The sequence below is a fragment of the Rhipicephalus microplus genome, chromosome 3, assembly GCF_043290135.1.
Source record: "Rhipicephalus microplus isolate Deutch F79 chromosome 3, USDA_Rmic, whole genome shotgun sequence".
NCBI classification, from domain to species: Eukaryota; Metazoa; Arthropoda; class Arachnida; order Ixodida; family Ixodidae; genus Rhipicephalus; species Rhipicephalus microplus.
Window position 1 is genome coordinate 73,476,000 of NC_134702.1, and position 23,958 is coordinate 73,499,957.

Below are 23,958 nucleotides of genomic sequence, written 5' to 3' on the forward strand. Positions count from 1 at the left end.
ACTTTTTGAGATTTAGTTGCAAGCTGGCATTCCTCACACGTGCGAAAACTTCTTTCAAACGTTGGAGATGCGTGGAGAAATATGGAGCGAAGATAGTGACATCGTCGAGGTAGCACAAGCACGTGTACCATTTCAAGTTGTGCAGAACGGTGTCCATTATGCACTCAAAGGTCGCAGGTGCATTACATAGACCTAACGGCATGACATTCAACTCGTACAAACCGTCAGGTGTGACGAAGGTGGTCTTCGGTCGAGCGTCATCAGCCATGGGTACTTGCTGAGTGAGGATGGAGAGAAGAAAAAAAATCGGCTCTGTGAAAGCTGTCAATCGCGTTTGATGCACGGCAGTGGATAAACGTCCTTGCGAGGGATCTTATTGAGCCGTCTGTAGTCCACACAGAACCGTCTTTCTTCACAACAAGAACAACAGGAGACGTCCATGGACTGTCCAAGGGCCGAATAACGTCGCGTCGGAGCATATCGTGAACCTGCTCATTAATTACTGGACGTTCATCAGGTGACACGCGATATGGACATTGCCGTAAAGGTAGATGGGCACCAGTGTCGATGTGATGCGTAACAGCGGACGTGCGACCGAGTGAACTTCGCCCGACATCGAAAGAAGAACGACATTCTTGCAACAGGTCCAGAAGTTGGGAACGCTGTATTGCTGGAAAGTTGTCAGCGATGGAGGGGCCAAATACATCAGCAGATGACGGATCAGAAGTGGAAACAGCATTGATGGTATGCGAACTGGGACAACGCGTGTCATCGGGTACGTCCAGGGCTTGTGCATGATTGACTAGTTCCACTCTGCCGAGACATTTCTTTTGAAGCAGGGTAACAGTCTACGGGGATGGGTTGGTTAGGAAAATAGCGGCCTTGCCCTGGGTGACCTGCACGGTCGCGAAAGGTACTTGCAAACCTTTTCTGTTACAAGCGCGGTCGGATGGCGAAACGAGTGCAAATGTGTCGGACAGACCGACACAGCCGTCGTCGAGTTTGGAGGCACTGTTGTATCGTCTTTCATGAGAATCTTGCTCAGTGTCGAGGGACTGTCTTCTGGCGTCAAATGCGAGAAGGGTGAGAGTTCAATTTCGGCGGAGGCACAATGGATGACGGCGTCGTGGCGGGAAAGTCCCATCCCAAAATGACGTCATGAGAGCATGCCCGAATGATGATGAACTGGACGACATACAGAACGTCCTGAATGACAACCCGAGCGGTGCACACTGCTGTAGGATGAATACGATGCAAACTAGCAGCACGGAGGGACAACCCAGAAAGTGGCGTCGTCACTTTTCGAAGTAAGCGGCAGAGTTGTTCGTCCATAACTGATACAGCAGCTCCAGTGTCAATAAGAGCCAATGCACGAGCACCGTTCACAAGCTTGTCAATGACATTCGAAGGGCTGCTCTGAGGGCTTTCACATTGCGATAGCGTCGCAGTCCTTGCCTCGGGGACTGTAACTAGTTTTCTTACTCATGAGCAGCCAAACTTGGCCACATGGGGGACAGGAAACGACGTAGTGGAGACGGCGACCTTCGAGGAGATTGACCTGGGCGAGACGGCGGTTCGTCGTGATAGGGGCGGCTGAACTGGCCAGCAACAGGCGAAGAAATAGGAGCCGGCTGTACGCGAGGGCAATAACGTGCTACGTGACTGGCATAACCGCAGGCAAAGCAGATGAGCCGGTTGTCGGGTGTGCGCCATCAGTTCGCCGGGGTAGGTCTCACCCATGTCACAAGAGGCTATGGACAAAACGGTGGCTGGAAAGGCTGCATAATGGGCTGAAGCTGAGGCTGAGGGGTTGTGTCAACATACGTTTCGGGCATACCCGCTGCAAAGGACGGAGGTCGAGCGGCAGCTTTGGCGTAAGTCAGAGAGGCGGGTTTTGGAACGACTTGAAGTGGCCTGGCGACCACTAGGGCGTAACTCAGGAACGAAGGAGACGGAGGTTGGGGGGGTTGTACGCAGGCATGACATTCGCTATTTCCTGCTCAATCGCTCGACGGATAGGAGGTAGAAGGGTAGCGGTCGATTTTTGAATATCCGGTGGGTGGGCAAAGAGCAGGAGAGAGAACTGGTGCATGATTTCCTCATGGATGAAAGACTTGAGGTCTGCCATCAACGCCACTTGGTCACAACTGGCCTCCAAGGCAGCAAGCGTTGCAGCTTGTGGGGGGGAGCAACGGTTCACCATACGCTGCCGGCGGAGCTTCTCGTAGCCCTGGCACAGTGTTATGACCTCGGCCATTATGCCGGAGTTTTTGGCGAGCAGCATCATGAAGGCATCATCGTCAATGTCTTTCATGATGTTTTAGATCTTGTCAGACTCGGGCATGGGGTGATTGGATTTGTTGCTTAAGGGGAGATGCTACTCGAAAAACGATTTTCTTTAAGAGTCTGAATTTAACACAAATTGGCATGCTAATAGAGTTTTTTCTCCTCTTTTCAAATATGTCATTTATTTTCATGTAGATTGCTTGGTTTTCTTTCTGCAGGTCAGATACTGCAAAATTATGGCCATTGTTATGCAACAATTCTGACCTATAAAAATTTGAGATAAAGCATGCAGATATAGCTGACTACGATCCTTTGGAACTGTAGAGTGCAAAAAACTGTATAAATTTTGTGTGTAAAAAGGTGAAATACAATAATAAAATAGAAAAATTTACTATGGCTCTAGTTGCCAAGGGCTTTCAATGTTATGTAATTTTTGAAAAACATAATCAAGCAGCACTGACAATCTGAATAGATACTTGCACTCTATGGGCCTTCATCATGCTATGTGCAAAATTTCATAGAGGTGGGACAATTTTAAGTATACGAACTAGCGTATATAAGAAGCACAGATCACACAAAACTGCAAAAGGAGAAAAACGCATTTGAAAGTTTGAAACCTCTTTTTTTTATCACAGAGTTGTTAGAAATGCATAATCTTTGGCCATAATGTTCAACAGAACTTTGAAAAGCACTGCAAGTTACTAGAACTGTCCTGCAGCATAGGTTGTGCCCTCACGGTCCTCGCGAGCACTTTCTTCTAGCCGTGCCCTTTTCACTCTACGACGACGATGGGCCCTTGCTTCTGCTGTCAGATGCCCGGACATTCTCTTGATGCGCCTCGCATCGCGGGAATCGCTGAAAGTAACTAGATCTCTAGATGGCAGTATGTTGAGCTCTTCCAGGATGTGCTCGAAAGTAGCATGACCCTTGTTGAACCACAGGATTGCCATAGCTGCGGCAGTCTCGACAACCGTTCGGGAGACAAACTTAGTCTTGGGGCAAAGTAGCCAAATTTTGCTGTTCAGGGATTTTGATGCGTTCTGGGTTTTCCCTTTGATGCATCGAGCAAGGAGCTTCTCATCCGTTAGCCGCTTATAAATGGGCAAAACAGCCAGTCCCTGTGCTTTTGTCAGGAGAGGTGTGTGGCGTGGTGCAGGTTCACGAAGTGCTTCAGCGTGTTGATGTTTGCACCACGACTCTGTTCCTGCAGGGCAAAACTTGTGGCTGCCAGCATTGTCAGTAGAGCATGTGTGGAAGTACGAAGCCCATACTGCAGTGTACATATCCCGTACACTCCCCCTGTTGCTTGTTATGGCAATCTGATAGTATGTTTGGAGCTTCTGAATGGCTGGCTCTTTCATTTTCTGCCCTCGTGGTAATGGCACATGCAGCTTCCGTAGCGCGGTGCCAAGTCTCTTGGCCACATGATTAGTGCAGTCTTCTTTTTCTACATTGACAGCACCATAGACTTTTGACTCTGCAACTGCACTATATGCTTTGCTGTCACCGTCACTCAAGAATGTCATGAAATGCAGTGGGGTGTCATAAGTCAATGTTCTCTGCCAAATGCGCATTGCAGCCTCTGTTTACATGGCATGGGAGGAACAGTCTGCATTTTTTTCACAGACTGGGCCATGGAATGCCTGTCACACTTCCTCGTCTGGGCCCATATCCTTGTGCCTACTGCATGTCACGCAGTAATTTGATATGACCTCGAAGTCTAAGCAGAGGCCAGTATCTAAGGAGATAACTGCGCCAATCCCATTGTGGCTTTTGTGGCCCCTCTTCTGCCAAGTGCCGTCGAACATAACAGCCACATCAGTTTCGCCTGCTACTTCTTTCGTCAACTCTCTGGATCGGCGCAAGTTTTCCCTCACAGCTGCCTTGGCAGCGGTGTGCACCTTCTTTGCTATCGAAAAAAATCCTCGGTGGTGCATTGGCTTTGGGAGTCCAATAATGGAGCAAAATCTCAACAATGGCTCATGCCCAATGCCGACAGCGCGTGCAGCCACCACCGCCTTCACATTTACAGCGAAACTATCTTGGGAGCTCCCACTGTCGTACCGTTGGCTCACTCGGCTGCTGCCGTCCGCCGTAACACGCAGTGACGTATAGGAGCACGAAAGAACAGTCGCTGAGCATTCGCTGTTTTCGCAATGAAGTTCGAGGAGCGACGAAAGTCTCTTGCGCTTTTCTGCTGGCTCCCGAACGGCAAGTTTTTGAATACCGCAAGCAGGGCATGCCGCACCTGCCACAAGTGCCGTCAGCAAGAGGGTGTCGCACAAAACTGTCGTTGCACAAACCTCATCGCGCTGTCTTTTGTCTTTTTCGATGAAGCCGAGCTTCTTTTCCGAAGCACTGACAAAAGAAAGCGCAGCGTCAATCCCTTCATCGCAGCCACTGTCGCTCGCGCACTCGTCGATGCCGCCGTCAGGCCTAGCACACGTAGGCGCGTTCTCGTTCGTTGCCGTTGTTCGGGGCGCTTTACGCCGCCTTCTCTTGAACTTGTGCTTCGTTCGAAACTTCTGCGGTCTCACGTTGCACTTTTTCGGGCTTGTCATCACGGAAATATGCGTTCGAAACTTCTGCAGTCTCACGTTGCACTTTTTCGGGCTTGTCATCGCGGAAATATGCGTAGACGCGCAGAAAAGCCGACGGATCGAATGCCGATGGCCGCCACCAACACAGCTGACAATGACTCGGTAGCCAATGGCGATGCGGCTTAGAGGGCCGCGCGTTTCAAACCTCTCAAACCACGTGATAAAACGGCCTCGTTTTTTATTTTTTTTTTTGCCCACGTATGAAACTGGCGGTCGTCGGAGCTGTAAGAAGAAGGCCTGACGCAACTTTCCCAACCGATCGCGATGGCGGGCGGCACTGCGACGGGGAGCAGCGCGCAGTCAAAGATGGCCAATATCGGCGCAAATTCACGAAATTTTGAGCCACCGCGATGCCTTCATACACATTTTTTTGCATTTTGCGGTTCGAATTAAGTTTTGAAATTTTCCCAGATGAAAGAAAAAGGTTTGAAGATTACAATGCAATAAAAATAGGAAATACGAGAAAGTTCGCTAAAAACGGGATTTTTCGACTCGCATCTCCTCTTAAGTCTAGGACATCTTCAATATAGCTGGTGAATGACTCATCAGCCTACTGAGCGCGTTCACGTAAGCGCTGCTCGGCTTGCAGCTTACGAAGGGCAGGGCGGCCGAAAACGATGATAGCGGTCTCAAAATCGGGCCAGGTTGCAAAATCAAACGCGTGGTTGTTGTACCACAAACTGGCAACACCGGCAAGGCAGAACGCCAAGTTTGTCAACTTGCTTTCCTCGTCTCATTTGTTGGGGACGCTCACGCGCTCGTAAATGGCAAGCCAGTCCTCCACGTCAGTGCCATCGGCGCCAGTGAAGATAGGTAGATCGCAGATCCTGGGGCACCGGGACAAGGGGTTGGCATGGGAGGGGGTGTTTGCCGAGAGGCGTCGTGGGACATGGTAGATGCCAGGGTACATGATCGTAGCTCCAAGGGCATCGAAGGTTATCGCAGCACTCTCCACCAATCTGTGAGGCGTTTATTAGCCGGCAACCAGCGAGCATACACAATGGGGACAGTCACAGCCAAGCACGGACTCCCAGCGCGAACGGCGGCCTTGTTATGTAGCCCCACTACACGGTACTCTAGAGTTCGACCGATTTCAGAGTTCGGAGGCTTCGCTACAATGGCAAAGCTTTCAAAACTGTCGAAGTGGAATGTACAGTTCGAAAAAAATATCATGATATATGGGTATGTGCCGCAGAAATTGTGTCACTCTAGCTACTCACCACTGGTTTGCTAAAAATGAAGATGGCAACTGTTAGCCCCAAAAATGGCAGCAAAGTGACGGTGACAAGTCGAAGACAATGAGTACGTATGAGACAGTTTTAGTGAAAGACAAAGACAATGGGGGCTACTAGAAAATTCCAAGGCGATGGAATATGTACGCCAATAACGTGCCCGAAGAGCTGCCCGATGAAGCCGAGTGCAAACACTTGGCTTCAGTGCGAGCTTCTGTCTCGGGAGTTTGGACATCCATGATGTGTCTGGGACTTTCTGGGGTTTGAAGGCCAGCTGCAACTAAATTTCACCTGGGCACAATTGGCTTGGAATATGTAGTATATTGCCACTAGTAGAAGTTCTGAAACTATTATTTCCACAGATGCTGGCATGCTTGTATGTGCCGCTGTTCAGAAGATGACAAAGGTGTGCGTGCAGAGAAAAACAATAGTCGTACTGCCGTTGTTCGAATGAGTTTGACGTCCTTGTGTGCCATTATCAGCAGGTTACAGTTACGTTGTAACGTGACACTGGTGGAGGTGCTGGGTAATAGTCTATGCACTGTTACCACGAGGAAGATCTCGGTCCCAACATCGACGCTTTAGTAGAAACAGCCAACCTTCGACGCAGTCGGCGGCAACTAGGCCTACCACCCCAGTTCAGCCCTCTTCCGGAACGTTCCAGAACCATGGCATATGCGACAACTGCAAGCCAGACTGAACAGACCACGACTCCGCCAGCACCATGGCTACCAGCCTCTCGAACGCCAAAACCCTTCCATGGGGAGCTTTACGAAGACGTTGAAGACTGGCTGGACCAATACGATCGAGTCGCCGTCGCCAACGAGTAGGACGAGCACAGGAAACTGCGGTATGTCTATTTCTACCTGGAGGATTCGGCGCGTATTTGGTTCGAGAATCACGAGGCCGCCCTGACAACCTGGCCGGTGTTTTGCACTCAGCTGCGGAACACGTATGGTAGCGCTGACCGGAAAGAACAAGCCGAACGTCTCCTCAATTCTCGCAATCAACGACCCAATGAAAGCGTGGCCATGTTCGTTGAGGAGATGTCTCGTCTGTTCCGTCGAGCAGATTCTGCAATGACGGAAGACAAAAAGGTGCGCATTCTGATGCAAGGTGTCAAGGAGCAGCTGTTTGCAGGACTTGTACGAAACCCACCAGCTACCGTGGCAGAATTCCTCCGTGAAGCGACGACAATGGAGTGAATGCTAAGACAGCGGTCTTCGCAGTATGAGCGGTCCGACAACCTTGCATGTCTGTCAGCACCCTTGGTAACACCAATGTCACGAGCGTGAGAGACCTTGCTGAGCTAGTCCATAGCATTGTACGTGACGAGCTGCAAAAGCTTCACGTAGTGCCTTCACAGCCTCAAGTGGCTGCTCTGACAGACGTCGTCCGGGAAGAGGTGCGGCAGCTGGTACGACCATTAGCGCCACCTCCAACCGAAGCTCCTCTGCTAACGTATGCGAAAGCTGTACGTACTCCTGCACCGGCAGCCAGCTATTTCTCCCGACCGACTAGCCTGCAGACGCCACAGCACTTCTCCGGCGGGCCACGCTATGAAAACCAAGGACCGACTTGACTGCAGATGCCGCAGTACTTCTCGGGCCCACCACACTATGAGAATCTGTGACCTAATTTGCGGAAATCTAGCGTGTGGCGCGCTTCCGACAATCGGCCACTATGCTACCACTGTGGTGAGCCAGATCATTTGTACCGGGAGTGCTCGTACAGACAGATGGGCCTACCTGGATTTCGGCCAGACGCTCGTCGGCCCAGGGACGGCAAACGACCCCACACCATCGCAGAATACTTGGCAAGTTTACGTCTTCGAATCCTCAGCGACGCCAATCACGCTCTCCATCTCCTTGACGCTCTACGTCCGCGAATCAATACTCCACTTTCGCCGATGTTGTTGCGGGACGATCCGCTAGGTCCCCAAGTCTACGCCGGGAAAACTAGAATCAGCGGCCTCCGGGGGTGGGACCGCTCTTAAGCTATCGTCAAAACAGCCTCCTCCGATCCTTCCACCGACCTTCGAGGATTCCTTTCAGCCGACACCTCGCATCGCTGACGAACCCGTTTCTGCTGACATTGCCGTTCGTGTCGACAATCATCCAGTGACTGCTCTGGTCGACACCGGCGCCGACTACTCAGTTATCAGCGCTGAAGTTGTGGCTGAACTCAGGAAAGTCACGACTCCTTGGGGGCATGGATTAAACCTTTGGACAGCCGGTGGTCATCTCTTGACACCAATTTGGGGATGCACCGCAAGGCTGCAAATCTGTGAGTCGACGTTCGTTGCTTCTTTCGATGTGCTTCCCGAATGCTCCCGGAAAGTTATCCTTGGCATGGATTTCCTTCGTGAGCACGGCGCTGTTATAAATCTTCGAGACTGCCTCGTAACGTTTGCTGACGACTATGGCCCAAAGCCTAGAGATACCAATCCGCAGAAGACTGCGCTTCGCATTGTCGACGACACCGTCACACTTCCGCCACGCACCAGTATGTTCGTTACAGTACAGGGCGACATAGACCATGACAGTAGTGGTATCGCTGAAGCCAACCTTTCGGTGCTCTTGTCTCAGCAAATCTGTGTTGCCCGCGGCATAATTCAATTTAAACGTGGGATGACTGAGTTGTTGGTCACCAATTTTAGTGGAGCATACCAACATTTGGCCAAACGAACAACTATCGCTCATTTTGAATTCATTGACGATGAAGCGTGTACGACGATAGCCCCAATTTCTGCAGCCGTTGAAAGTGACACCGCGGTAGCCGATGCAGTCGATGTCAATTCGAAGCTGTCAGGTGCACAGAAAGAGCAAATCCTCTGTATCCTCCGCATGTTTAGCGACTGTTTCGCGTCTACAATGTTTCGCGTCTACCGGACGCAAACAAAACATTGGCTGTCGCAGATTTTCCACCACCTACCAACAAACGTGATGTGCGTCGATTTTTAGGCCTCTGCGCATACTACAGACGCTTTGTGCAAAATTTCGCAAACATTGCCGAACCCCTCACTCGTCTGACAAAAGACGTCGTTCCCTTCGTGTGGGGCCTTGAGCAAACACGCGCTTTCTCCGAGCTCCAGCAGCGTCTCCAATCTGAGCCCTTACTCGGACACTACGACGAATATGCCGACACTGAACTACACACAGACGCCAGTAACATCGGCCTGGGTGCAGTCCTCGTCCAGTGGCAAGGCGGCGCCGAACGCCCTATTGCTTATGCGAATCGGATTTTATCATCTGCGGAGGCAAATTACACAACTGAAAAGGAGTGCATACCTGTTGTCTGGGCAATAGCTAAATTCAGACCGTACCTGTATGGTCGCCCGTTCAGAGTTGTTACCGATCATCATGCGCTCTGCTGGTTCGCGAACCTTAAAGACCCTTCCGGACGTCTGGCCAGGTGGAGCTTACGCCTTCAGGAGTTCGATTTGACAGTCGTGTACAAGTCTGGCCGGAAGCATACTGACGCGAACTGCCTTTCCCGAGCTCCTCTTAAGACAGCGTCAGGTGATCAAGATCTCGACGGCCGTTTTCTCTGCGCTGTTAGTGTATCTGTCTTGGCTGAACAGCAGAAGGATTCCGAGCTTCGACAATTCATCGAATATCTAGAAGGCTGTACGCCACATCCACCACCAGCATTCGCCCGCTCGTCATCATCGTTCTGCGTCCGCAGAAATATCCTCTATAAAAGAAACTTCGACTTTTACGCGACTGAGTACCTGCTCGTTATCCCGCCAGCGTTACGAGCCGCTGTCTTGTCCGCCTGTCACGATGAGCCTTCCTCAGGCCACTTGGGATACACACGTACCTTGGCCCGGATTCGCCAACACTACTACTGGCCTAAGCTCAGTCGAGACGTGAAGCATTACGTGAAGACGTGTCACGAGTGCCAGCGCCGTAAAGCACCACATCAGCGCCCAGCCGGCTTTTTGAAGCCCATCGTTCCTCCGACACAACCGTTCCAACAAATAGGCATGGATCTACTCGGACCTTTTCCCAAGTCTCATGACGGCAACCGCTGGATTGTAGTCGCTACTGATTACATGACGCGCTACTGCGATACGAAGGCATTACAACGTGGCACCGCCATTGAGACTGCCCACTTTTTTATGAAAAACATCGTCCTCCGACATGGAGCACCAGCAGTTGTCATAACTGATCGTGGCACAGCTTTTACCGCCCAGATGATACAAGACGTCATGCAGCTTAGCGGCACAGTACATCGAAAAGCTACTGCATACCACCCACAAAGCAACGGCCTTACAGAGCGACTAAACAAGACGATCGCCGACATGCTATCCATGTACGTTGACCAAGACCACAAAAACTGGGATGACATCCTCCCTTACGTCACGTTCGCTTATAACACCGCTGTGCAAGAAACAACTGGATTCACACCATTCCGGTTGCTTCATGGCAGGGAGGTCACTACAATGCTGGATGCCATGCTTCTACCAGACAGACACCAGATTAGTGTCAAGACGGAACGAATTTATCAGACTGGCAGACGCGGCTCGTAAGCTTGCAGTCGAACGAATCCATAAGCAACAATGCATCGACTCGCTGCGGTACAACCAACCCGGAGAACGAGTATGGTTGTGGACTCCCATTCGACAACGGGGCCGGTCGGAAAAGTTGTTATGCCGCTATTTTGGTCCCTACAGAGTTCTCTGCTGTCTCAGCGAAGTGAACTACGAGGTTCTTGACGAGGACATGGCTCGTCAATCCTGCTGTTCACAACAGCCACACGTCGTCCATGTTTCGAGGATGAAACCATTTTACCAACGCTGACTATTCGTCACACTCCCTTGAGTAGACTTACAGTGATTGTGAACACCCCCTTGTACTGCTTATCGTGCGTGTTTTCATCTGGCAATAATGTTATGACATCGGGACGATGTCCTTTGGGAATGGGGGTAATGCCACTAGTACAAGTTCTGAAACTATTATTTCCACAGATGCTGGCATGCTTGTATGTGCCGCTGTTCAGGAGAGCACAAAGGTGCGCGTGCAGAGAAAAACAATAATCGTACTGCTGTTGTTCGAATCAGTTGGACATCCTTGTGTGTCATTATCAGCAGGTTACAGTTACGTTGTAACGTGACAATATGTCGGGTAAGCAGTGATAATAACAGTGAAAAATTTTGAAATCACGTATTTCGTTTGTAATTGGTGCTCTAATTGCCAGCTAGCAGACGATGCGGAGCTCTAGCGTGTGCTCGGGCAAATCGGACACAAACAGAAATGACGTCAATTGCAGCTAACCACCACTTGTGAGCAGAACTCCCTGTAGCTGCATATGTTCCTTTTCTGCGTGATGCCCCTTTACGAGTGGATAATTGAAATGAACTAACTCTCTTGTAGTACGAAATGCAGTTTCGTAGGCTGCTAGAACACATGTTACGGCCGGGCCAAGCTTTCATGGTTTTCCGAAAAACATGAAGCTTCAAAAGCGGTGGGTTATTGGAGAGAGGCAAAAGGAATGAGAGGTACCGAAGAGGGTGGTGCTTTACGCAGCACACTTCAAAGATGATGAATATAAACACGATCAGTATCTCCGCAGAAATATTGTTAAAACTGAGAAGAATGTCGAATCCTGACGCAGGGCCTTCAATATTCAGTCACTGTAAACACAACAGCGGGAAGCCTCGACCGGAGTTTGGAGAAGCGCCGGCCACGACATGTCTTCCCATTAGACAGATTTAGTATAGCATAAATGTTGTGCGTTAAGGGGAGATGCTACTCGAAAAAGGTTTTTTTTTATTTCATAACCCAGCTCCTTGAAATTTTAGGTGTTAGTAAAGCTTGCAGTGCTGATTTCATAACTGCAATTATTTGTTTGATAGCTATAGTAGTTCCGGAGTTACTACAACTTTGATATCAAAATATAGTGTTTTTTGTGCACATAATAAAGCTTACTAAAAATTTTCACACAGAATTGCAAAATGGCTCATTCTGCTGCACTTGAGCAGTACAATACAGAAAAGTACCTCAAATAGAAAATTTATTTGCTACATTAAAAAAAAAAATTAAAAGTACTAAATGCATATTTTACATCTCTCTATCAGTGTATCAAGTTGTGTAACAAAAAATCTGTGATGTATAATGCAACCTAAAGTAGATACTTGTATTCTAGAGTGGCTGATTAAGCTCTGTGCAAAATTTCATCAAGATAGGACTATTTTATGCCTAAAAAAGATTGTGCACAAGATGAGAGAATTACCTCAAAATGGAAATCGAGAAAAATGCATTTGAAAGTTGTAAATATGTTTACTCATGATTACACAGTGCGATTTGCACAAAACTTGGTGATATCATAGAAGGGACACAGCTAGAGCACCTAAAATTGTCCTGCTCCATATGTGGATCCTTCTTGCCGCTTGAGAAGGGAGTCATCAAGGCGCGCTTTCTTTGCCACGTTCCGCCGATGGGCCCTTGCCTCGGCTGTTTCACACGCAGACATTCTTTCGATTCTCCTCTGGTCGCGGGATTGGCCCAGGGTGATCAGTTGATCTGGTGGGACTACACCAAGCTCCTCTAGCACGTGTTCGAAGCTTGAATGTCCTTTATTGAACCACAACACGGCCATAGCAGCTGCAGTTTCCACTGTTGTCCGGGAGGCAAACTTAGTCTTCGGACACAACAACCAGATTTTGCTGTTCAAAGATTCTGCAGCGTTTTGGGTCTTCCCTTGGATACAACGCACCAGCAACTTTTCATCTGTGAGCCGCTTGTAAATGGGAAGCACAGCCAATCCTTGAGCCTTGGTCAAGATTGGTGTGTGGTCGGGTGGGGCCTCCCCAAGCGCTTCAGCTCGCCTATGCTTGCACCAGGAAGTCGCCCCTTCTGGATAGTATCGGTGGCTGCCTGCTGTGTTGCTCGATGATGAATGGAAATATGAGGCCCAGATGGCACGATGCATTTTCAGAATATCACCTCTGTTGTTTGTGATTGCAATACGGTAATAGTTCTGCAGCTTCTGAATTGTGCCATCTGTCAGCTTTTCCCCTCGTGGAAGTCTTGTTGGCAGTTTCCGAAGTGCAGTGCCTAGACGCTTGGCCACATGGTTTGTGCACTCCTCCTTGTCCACAACAGCTTCACCATATACCTTGGCCTCAGCGACAGCGGTATAAGCTTTGCTGTCCCCATCACTGAGGAACTTGGTGAAGCGCAATGGTGTTGTGTATGAGGATGTCCTGCCCCATATGAGCAAAGCTGCCTCAGTCTCCATGGCATGAGAGGAGCACTCTGTATTTTTTTCGCAGACAGGTGTGTGGAATGCTTGCCATATTTCTTCCTCATCACCCAAGTCCTGGTGCCGGCTACAGGCAAGGCAGTAATTCGATAGCACTTCAAAATCTAGGCACAAACCAGTGTCCACAGACACAGCAGTGCCGATGCCATTGTGGCTCTTGTGCCCTCTTTTTTGCCATGTGTCATCATACATGACAGCAACATCAGCCCCATCCACTTTCTCTTTAGTTATCATCCGCGCTTTCGCCAGGTTTTCTTGCACAGCTTTGGTAGCTGCAGCATGAACTTTTTTGCCAATTGCAATAAAAGTCTTATGATGCATAGGTATTGGCAGTCCAAGAATAGCGCAAAAACGCGACAGCTGTTCATGCCCAATGCCTATTGCACGCGCAGCCACAACTACCTTCACATTGACAGCGAAGCTGTCACGCGAGCTGCCGCTTCGGTAGCTCCAGTCATCACCGGCATCGGTGGGCTGTCTTTCCGGCAGAACACGCCGCGAACTATGCGCGGCAGAAACCACTGACTCAGGACACTCACTGTTATCACAGTGCAGCTCGAGGAACGAAGAGAGGCCCTTACGTTTACTTGCGGTGTCGCGAACGACGAGTCCAGCGGTGTGGCATGTTGGACAAACAGCACGGCTTACCATCGATGTCAGTGCGCCGATGTCAGTGCGCCGATGTCACAAAATACTCCGCTCACAGAGCCACAAACACTCTTCGTTCTTTCGCTTTCGAACTGTTCAATCTTTTTTTCTGATGCGCTGATGAACTTGATCGCGGCGTCGATTTCGTCAAAGTTCCCGCAAGCCGCCGTATCCCCGCTGCCTTGATTAGGCCTAGTGGCCCGCGGCTCGCATTCTTCTACCGCTGCTTTGCGCTTCGGTTTACGTCGACGCCCTTGGTACTTGTTCTTGCTTGCAAACTTTCGTGCTCGGAAGTCTCGCTTCTTCGAGTTATCCATGGTGAACTCGGAAAAACGTAGAAACGCACGGCAAGTGCCGATCGTCGCAAGCGCTCAGCGAGCGAGGCTGATCAGATGTAGCCAATGGCGGCCTCGGTAGCGTACCATGTGACCGGTAGAGATGCGCGAAGCGGCTGCAGCTTGGCTGCAAACCGACTTGGAAACGACTGTTTTGTGAAATTCCTCACTAAAATACGAAACTAGGGGGACGCCTGTACACTAGAAGGAGCCTTGATCTACACCACCGAACAAACCCCGATGGCGGACGTCATCGTGTTGCCGAGTGGCGGATTTTCAAAAATAGCCGTCGGATGCGTGAATTCGCGACTTCGGCAGCTACCTTCACTAGCGCAGATCGACTTTTTACCACTTTCTCGTTTGAATTCAGCTATGACCTTTGGGGAAATGATAGTTGAATGATCAAAAGTGATTTTAGAAGCAATATCTCAAAAGTGGAAATTTTCGCAAAAAACGCGATTTTTCGACCCGCATCTCCCCTTAAAGTGTTTCGCTCGCCAAGTAATAGCATAACGGCATTCCAAAAACAAAAACGGCGAAACGACACACCGTGAAGCGAAGCCCTAGACTAGCGGCGCCATCTATGATTGTGTAATTAAAGCGACCAAAGCTAATTGGCTCGCTTCTAGCTTTGAATAGTAAAAGCAGCGAAGTTAGACAGAAACATTTCGTGCTCTGTTCAAAGCAATTTAAGCACATAAATTTATTATATGAAAATGGATGGTGCTGCTTTAAGTTTAATGTGAATGTTTTGGGTGCAATAAGATAAGTATTTACAGAAGTGCAGGGATGCTTTTGGCAGACATGTTAGTGTGCAAAAGCGAGCATCGGTAATGAAAACATCATCTTATCACACGCAGTTATCAACGAAGTGAGGATATCCAAAGCATAAGTGAGTCGCATCATTTATTCTGAACTAGAGAGTTCTTCAAGATAGCAGTACAAGATGGCAGTTGCGAAGCTGGGCAGTCGTTATTTAGATACGCACTTTAATGAGCTTTTATGATCACGTATTCTGCATGGTGCATGTTTACATTGTTTGCGTTTTTGTTACCATTCAAAGAGAAAACTCTGGGGCATGGCCACAAAGCGCATACTTCGGAGTGCAGAGCAGACGATTCGCCTGCATCGGGCGGTCTCTCGAGCTGCTCTCTGCGTCACTTTCAGTCAGCTGTAGTTGCGTCGTTTTTTCTAGTTTCAGCATCAAGAACTGCACTGTTGGCAATTTTTTTTTTTTAAGTAACCACTTGCATTTCGAAGGTGAAATTCGGCCGGAAGCATTGTCTCCAGCTAGACTGCCTATAAATGGGATTTTTGACGTGCGCACAATTTCGTTGCAGATGGCCTTCAACTCGGAGCTATCTGTGCAGAGAATCAACCGAGAAATAACTTAGCATCGTCTAGCTAAAGTCTGGCAACAACCTGGAAGCAACCAGATAAACTTCAGAATCATATAGTTTCACTGTTTCAAACCTTGTGCTACTTGCTGCTAGCTTCAATATTTTTAAATCGGTTTCCGATGTTGAACTGAAATTACCATGGAAGAATGCTCAGCTCCTGGTACAATTACAATGTTGGCAAGCTTTTTAAAATTGTCTTCCGAATTATAAAGCTCTCATCAGTGCAAATACTGCATTTATGGATCTGCAAGCAGTTTGTTAGCTCTTGGGACTCTTTGATTAGTCTGTAGCACATAGGCACTCCTATGCTATGTCTTACTGTGGCTGCTGGAATCAAATTTAGTGCACTCATGTTATTATTCTCTTATTGTTCACCGCTGTTAAAATAATTTTTTTATTGGCAAATGCAAGCTCAAATATATAGGATTCAAAGGAGGTCAGAAAATTTTTGACTGTGCTAATGATTCGAAGTGGGAAGTGCGACTATCTGAAGGTAATCCTAATACTACAAATGTCACCGCTCTCTCGCTTCACCCTCTACGCCACTCATAATGCTTGAGGACATGTTGTCCCATGAGGCTCTTTGCGTCGTTAGAACAGCATTTTTTTTCTGCATAACCAATATCAGAAAACATACTTGACTGCTCAGTGATTAGTTTTCACAGCAATTCGTATCCTTCGCTACATCACATGGCTGCACTGCAGTGAAGTGCAGCCTATTATTACACAGTGCAAATAAAATTTCCCTGCATGAGCCATCCATACCTGGCTCATCTTCCTGCGTGATCTGCACTACCTTTTAAACTCAGTACTCTGTTTGATTGCACCTATAAAAAAAAAGAAATGTCATTTGATCTTTTCGAATATTTCTGATCACACGAGAGTTTATGTATGAATTAGGAAAAAGGCATGTTGAACGTCTGTGTAAACGAGAGTTGAGTATAATTGCATAAGTTCAGTGCTACACCTGTCTGTGGGATAATCTGTGGGCTCTTACAAGCAGAAGCACTATGCTCAATAAAGTCAAACCTCGTTATAGCTAATCTCAGATTCATGATTTTTTTTCAGATCGACGTTTTTGAAAATCCACCTCGAAATGTTCGTTGGTCTCATCTAAAAATATTTCGCTACTACGAATTTGAGAATACCAATTGTTTCAGAATAGAGTACCGAATTTGGTCCCCTTTATATCACTGCAACACTTCAACACAATGAATTGTAATTTTAAAAGTTACTCGCGGCTGTGAAAATAATGCCTAGATTTGTACCTGCCACTGTCATCGTCATCTGAACACCCGTATATTTCTCTATGCGCTCTCCCTATTCAAATTTGCAATAGCCCTGCTGCCACCATCATCTCCCAATACTTGTTTTTCGCGTCAGTTGTCGCCTTGTTGCCTTCGTTTTTTCTGGGCAGCTTTACCTGCACGCTTGTTACGAGGCCATTTTCTAGCTTTTTCAAGATGGGCTCTGATGGGCTCTGGATGCAGCACGAGAGGAATGCTTTGATAGTGAAAAGTGCTGCGCAAGTGACCTATGAGATGAAGTCGCTGATGATTGCCCATGCATGCTTCAGTTATGCATGAAACCTTGAACACTGCGTACAGGGCAAAGACGAAGCATGAACGTCAGCTTAGCTGACGACCGATAAGATCCTTACCATTTGTTGTGATAAGAAAACGGCGACAAGAGCGAAGACGACACTGAAACATACACGCGAACCAACGTGAAGAATCGGTATTTAACGCCAATGCTTCGCAGTGCTTACGAAGGATACGCTCGATTGTCTTTCAGAAGTCAAACTAGCCACGTTAGGTGAAATCACGGTGTTTTTCAAATAAACGTGCGCTGATTCCATAATGTTTTGCATTTGTTTTTTCATGCTTAAAATTATAACATGGTCGCGAATGTACACACAGCACAGTTAGGCTACTCACGTTATGTTGTTTATGATTTTTGTGCATATTTTTATTACTTTCACTATAACGACTTTTCAAGATAACAAATGATATTTAGTGTTCTTTTGAGATTAGTTGTATCGACATTTCACTGCAATACATTGACCTAGGGGAGTTGGTATATACATGGATGAATGCAGCACCATTTAGATGAAGACAGGAGACAGAGATACACATATACTAGTGCTGTGCTCTTCAGTGGGCCTTCTTATGCCCCGTATTTGGCTCTATGACCTAGAACACTGATATGATCAGCCTAGTAACAAGAACAAAAATAAACAATGCTGCTGTGGGCAAAAATTATTACACACTTATAAGGATTAGATTACTCAAACTATCTAAATCTATTACACAAGCTAACTAATTCAGTGATGAGAAGACTGACAACACTGGGTTGCAATCAGAAAATGCGGCTCCAGAACAACAAAAATGAATGTGGCGCTCGTATGTGTGTATTGGTGTCTCTTGTCTTCGTCTAAATTGTGCCGCATTCGTCCGGCTACACTCAACACAGAAAATCTAGGAATAAAAGAAAACTCTGTCTTGTGTGATTCTAGCGAAGAATGTTTCTTCGTAAACGGTTAGTATTCGGTTTCACGTTGGTGCCATTACCAAGGTACACATGTATTTGCAGATCTTCGCAAAGGCCTTGCCTGAGGAAAAGAAAGACCTGCGGCAACTGGTGACGGGCGTCTCGGAGGAAGCCACAAAAGTGTATAACTTCACACAGTCTGTCTACGAAGAGAACAACATTCTGGATCTGCCTTGATAGCACTGTTGTAGCATTTGCGTGAAAGCTGTGCCCCCCCCCCCCCCCCTGAGTGAGGACAGTTTATGACTTGCCCTGTGAACGAGAGAGTTGTTGGCAAAACTGCGCTGAACATCTTTATTTTATTTTATTGTTGTGTTGCAATGCAAAATAGTTTTAGACATGTTCGTTAGTCAACCACGTTGCCTTGTTCCAGCTGCTGCATCTGTCGTGTCAAGTGCGTGGCAGGTGCTAGTTCTCTGCATGAACATCTTGCACCTGTGAGGCAGAAATTTACTCGGTGACAGTTTATGAGGTTGACCTTTTCTTGGCTTGGCTACCACTTCAAGTGCCAGCTTTACGCTAGGAGCTATGTACAAATATTCTTGCTGACGAGTTGACAATAATTATTTTGCAGTGTATAGAGCTCATAATATTAACTATTGCAAGGCAATCTTGCAGATAGTACTTCCCATAGGTCCGTGATGCACGGAATGCGAAATTTATTGTAATAGCAAGAGAAAAGATCAATTAGGGCACAACTCAACCTGATTCTTGCGAATACAGTAAGACATGCAAGAAAAACGTGTACTGTAGCTGCGAAACTTGCTCGAAATAAAACGTCTAGCCCAAACATTCTTCGCTGTAAATGTATAAATGGAGAAAATGTGCGAAAAAAGACAGGGCAGTGTTGCTTTGTTGCATAGCCCAATAACAACATACCGAATTATTTTGTATGATGAAATGAGTATAAGGTCATTCTTGGATGTCTGCTTTTCGTGAAGCAATGCTTATATAATAGATAGTTGCTTAATGAGAGCATCAGAACTGCATTATTTTTTAATAAGGTTTGATTAACAGCTTTATAATTTTGGCCTTGGGCCGTTCTGTCTGTGGTAAACAAAAATGATGGAGATCACTCTGTTTTGTAGTTGTGCATTAAAAGGCAAAGGCTATGTTGTTAGTGTGAGTCAGGATAGAAGGTATGCATGTGCCATTGCTCACCAACGTATTAGTTTGTTTCTATGAATGTACACTCAAACCTCGGTATAACAAGCACATATATAGTGAAATATTGGTTATAACACAGTGAATAAAAATAGTCTTGTAATACATTGTTGGGAACAACATTTAAAATGAATTTTCTGATATAACAAACTTATTTTCTTGCGAGATGCATCTTTGTTATAATGAGGTTTGAGTGCATGCTTCTCAATGAAGACTAATGTGGAATTGCATTGCAGAACTGAACCTTTTTCATGTGGGTGCCAGCAGCTAGGTTAGTAATGTGTTTCTTTTTAAAATATTCACTGCCACTAATTTATTAGTGAAGTAGTAGAAGCTACGCTGCAATAGTTACTTATACTCTAACAACGTCACCTGCATTTGTAAGAGATTTATCATGTCTTTAATAGCACTGTGGTGACCAGTTGTTGCTTATCAGTCTATCATTCAATTAAATGCATTAGTTTACTGAATTGCTTTGTAATTCGTGTAAAGATTATGTGTATGTATATTTTAAGTAGAGATAAATGTTATCCAGCAGGGAAGTTGGTTTTTTCAGACACTCACTTCATATTTTGAGCAATGCTATCAAATCTATGCTTGCAGGCTCTCAAGAATATTATTGCCTCCTTGCCTTTGTATTGTTTGGAGAATGAACAAATGAGGCCGTCAACATAGCTGCATCAGCTCAGACAGCTGCTACACATTTAGGAATGTGAAATGAGAAAAAGCTCAATTAACTTAATCATATTGTGGGCATTTAGTATACGCATCCTCTTCACCGGTACATTATCATCATTATCATGTGTGGCTCATGCATCCTCATCGTTATCAAACATGGGGTGGATGCCCATCTTGCTTTTATTCAACCCACTGTTTCTCGTGTCAGAACTGTCCCATGCAGATAGCTTAATCTCCACAACATTCCGCATCACCGATCTGCCAACACTCAGCTGAGCAGTAGCTTCATCGTCACACCAGCATGGCTTCGAACACTGCAATTTGTGTGGCCTGAACCTCTCCTTGCTGTTCATCTCACGTCTTTCGTTTGTTGGCAATGGCACACCCTCAAAGATGACTGAAACGAACCGCAGCTCGTACATGTGTTTTGGGACAGCTGGCTTGTACCGCTGCATCAAGTTTTCAAGACTCAATACCAAGTGGTCTTTTTGGTATTCTGTGAGATGGAGACCGTTGACTTCACCATTGTCAAGGATTCCCAGAAAAATAGTCCCACCTCTCCCAGTGTTCAAGAAGGCACAGATAGTTCTTGAGATCGTCTGGCGAGAGTGCTGGTCCTTGCAAGCTGGCGACAGCTCTTCGATGGAGATGTTCTTGTGTGTCTTGAATTCAATGCGATGATCTTCCTCCATTCGAACGTGTTCGCCGAACTTGTAGAAATCTCGCTTACAAACGCCAGTAGCGTCCGCACGTTCCTCGACATTCTTCCCACCATCCTGCATCGTAACGTACCCAGCACCTCCACCACGTATGAAGTCTTGGTTTGGATTACCTTTTATTAGGCCCGAGGAACCGGCAGCCGACAGCTACGATGAATGAGCCAAGATGATGATGCTACGCGATAACGATGAGGATGCATAAGCCACACATGATAATGATGATAATGTACCGGTGAGGAGGATGCGTATACTAAATGCCCACAATATTTAGTGACACCGAAGCTTGGGACTTGACCTGTGTGCGTATTTTGATGGGATGGTTAGGTAATCCAAGTATAATTTACAGTCCGAAAGGATATTGCGAGTTATCTAGCTATGAAAGTGCCTGTGTGCTGTGTGATTTGCTTGTAGCCCAAACATTTCCTGTGCTGTTCTGGACATAGTTAAGTGCTTCCATACAGTGAAACATTCGTTTCCAGCAAATTAGCTGCGCTTCGGATGGCGGCGTGAAACTTTATTGATGACTTTTTAATCTGGCAGCTGCATTTCCGATGGAGGCGAAATTGTTGTAGGCCCGTGTGCTCAGATTTGGGTGCACGTTAAAGAACCCCAGGTGGTCTAAATTTCCAGAGCCCTCCACTACGGCGACTCTCATAATCATATGGTGGTTTTGGGACGTTAAACCCCACAAATCAATCAATCGACTTTTTAATCTGCGTAAAATCTGACAAAACTATATAAAAAAGAAACATGTATGTGTAACTGTGTTTAGTACAGAAACGGTATGTTCTTTTTCCCTTGTGTCCTACCAACATATAAATTTCGAAATCTCTCAAATAAGCATAAAATAAGATAAACTCCTTACTACTGTAACTTTTTGTAATTTAATATGGAAAAAGATATTAAGTAAACAATTGTCCAAGTGTCAGTTATTAGCTCCTGGACAACGTACGCTTACAAGTTAGAAGTAGTACGTATGGTGGTTCATCTTCAAGTGAGCTATCACAGCAAGCGCAGGACTGGTTGAGTACTTTAGTATGGGATATTCAATATGTTGTGTATCAAGCCATTTTTGTCTCAAGAATCAGGCTTATGGTGTAGAGCTTGCTGCTGCCATCTTGTTAGTGGAAGTGGTCATTCAGCTATCGTATGCAGAGTGTTTATGAGGTGACTACCTCAATTTCTCTAATTTATGCGCTAATGGGTTCACTTATTGCACTCCGTTTCTTTTTATTGACCAAAATCGTGAATCATTTATGTTTGCTCATGTTGAAGAATATAAGACTCTTAAAAACGTTCTTGAGCATTTCGCTGCTGTTAACACGGTTTTTGTGGCACCAGAGGTATGTAATTAAAAGCAGACACCAAGCACCACAATTAACTGATTTCATGAAGCATTTAAGGCATGGCACGGAAACGATCGAAATATTTAAGGGTACAGGCATAAACCATTCCTTTCTAGAAAACCATAATCAGAGAGCAGGGTGCAAGTTGCACTGCTGCATGCCTTCTTGAAAAGTGCTACTTAAAACTTGTCTGCAACTTCAGTTCTTCATCCACTAAACACCTTGTGACATTCCACCGCTGGCAATGCAACATAAATCAGAATAGAAAGAGAAGAAAAAAACTAGGTGGGACCAGTCCCACACTCCGCATTTTGCTAAAGTTATATAGTACGCTATACTCGTGCACAGAAGTTGCAACAGGCAGAAGTGGTCATGTTTCTTTGCATATGAATAAGGGGATGATGTGTGCTGATGTAACTTGGTTTTCCCCATGGCAGCCCTCCCTTTGTAACTTCTGGTTTGGTCATTGGGCGAGAGAGGGCAAATAGTGCTAAGAGTGGTCGACGAATCCCTGCAACTTTGCTTGTTCCTCACAGACTCGGGAAATTTTTTCCGCAATGTATTTGTAATGCGCTGAGCTACAATACTGAGGTCATTAGATGATTACTTGAAGAAGCGGTTCAGGCGCCCTTTCAATTGTTTGCTAGTGTGTTTTGTGTGTGTTTTCTCATCCGGCAATTTTTTTAAAATGCAGCAGAAATTATGTTTAGCCGCAAGGCCCCGTTCACATGCAAAATTATTGCAGATCATTACACTTGAAAAGAAAGGTTTAGTTGCAACTGTGATTTTTAAAGTTGGGTTATGCAGGTTTAAGTACGAATGATCCGCTCATTAATGGCTGAACTATCATACTTGAAGCCCATAGGCTCTAATACATTATTCTGCTGCAGTACTTTTCAAGAAACTATGGCTTCTGCTGCACTACTAACTTCTTTCAATTGATGCCCATATATGTTGAGTTGGGAACCTTTGGCATCCTACAATTTGAACTGGGTCTGTGAAGACTACACATCACTTTTAATGTAACTCGACTTGAATTTCCCACTCTTATATTGGCTTCAAGCTGCATTCCACATCTTTGAAAGCTAATAAGCTTTGCTTCTAAGTCTTGCAAGTAACTAGACTGTACAGGACATGAGAAAGCAGCGCCAGTGTAGGCTGTGATTTTTTTTTTGCCATTTGCTGACTTCTTATGTATACCTCTCGTCTTGTGATGTGCAATGCCATATTAAAACATTTCTCTTAGTCAGGGAAGTAATCACCTGTTTTAGTTTTTGATTGTTCACTTTTGATTGATTGTATTGCAGGTGTGTTTGTATCACTGCTGCTTTGGGTTTGTCAACACTGGGAAATGTTCTTGCCCTAAATGTGCTAAGAAGGCTTTTGTGAATGTAAATTTTTCATTCGAAGCAAATTGTAATTAGTATGAAATAATTTTGAAGTGTATTTGAAGAGCAGGAGCTGAATAGTAGCAGGGTACAAGATATTAAACCTGAAATACATTGCGTTTTAGAATCTTCTATACTTGGTCATACAAACATGTATAACCTGCCTGTAAGTTAAAAAGAAAATCAATTAAGGTACAGGTGTTATGCAGAATGAACCCTGAAGTAGGACTATGCGTTAGTGCGCATTTTTTTTTTTTTTGGATATTTGGTTTCACAGCACAGCACAGCGTCCCCACGCTGCAGCGAAACCACCTTTTAAGGTGCATCATGTGGTAATGTGTGC

The 23,958-nt window shown here is 46.3% G+C and overlaps 2 protein-coding genes across 2 annotated transcripts in view; one reads left to right on the forward strand and one right to left on the reverse strand.

Annotated features, from left to right (window-relative positions):
* The window catches only part of LOC119160924 (ceramide-1-phosphate transfer protein), a 31,305-nt gene extending 12,631 nt beyond the window's left edge, over positions 1-18,674 (forward strand). Inside the window, exon 4 of the mRNA XM_075889822.1 lies at positions 18,363-18,674. Coding sequence (XP_075745937.1) covers positions 18,363-18,497 — 135 coding nt within the window. The 3' untranslated portion in view covers positions 18,498-18,674. The remainder of the gene's footprint in view (positions 1-18,362) is intronic.
* A 1,619-nt stretch (positions 18,675-20,293) lies between these two features.
* On the reverse strand, positions 20,294-21,318 carry LOC119160917 (schlafen-like protein 2). The gene has a single exon (XM_037413195.2). It carries the CDS (start codon positions 20,942-20,944, stop codon positions 20,294-20,296), a length of 651 nt encoding a protein of 216 aa, XP_037269092.2. The 5' UTR covers positions 20,945-21,318.
* Between the last annotated feature and the right edge of the window lie 2,640 nt (positions 21,319-23,958).

What these genes read in the sequence shown, in the direction of transcription:
- LOC119160917 (XM_037413195.2), bottom strand. Translation starts at nt 20,944, where the DNA reads ATGCAGGATGGTGGGAAGAATGTCGAGGAACGTGCGGACGCTACTGGC.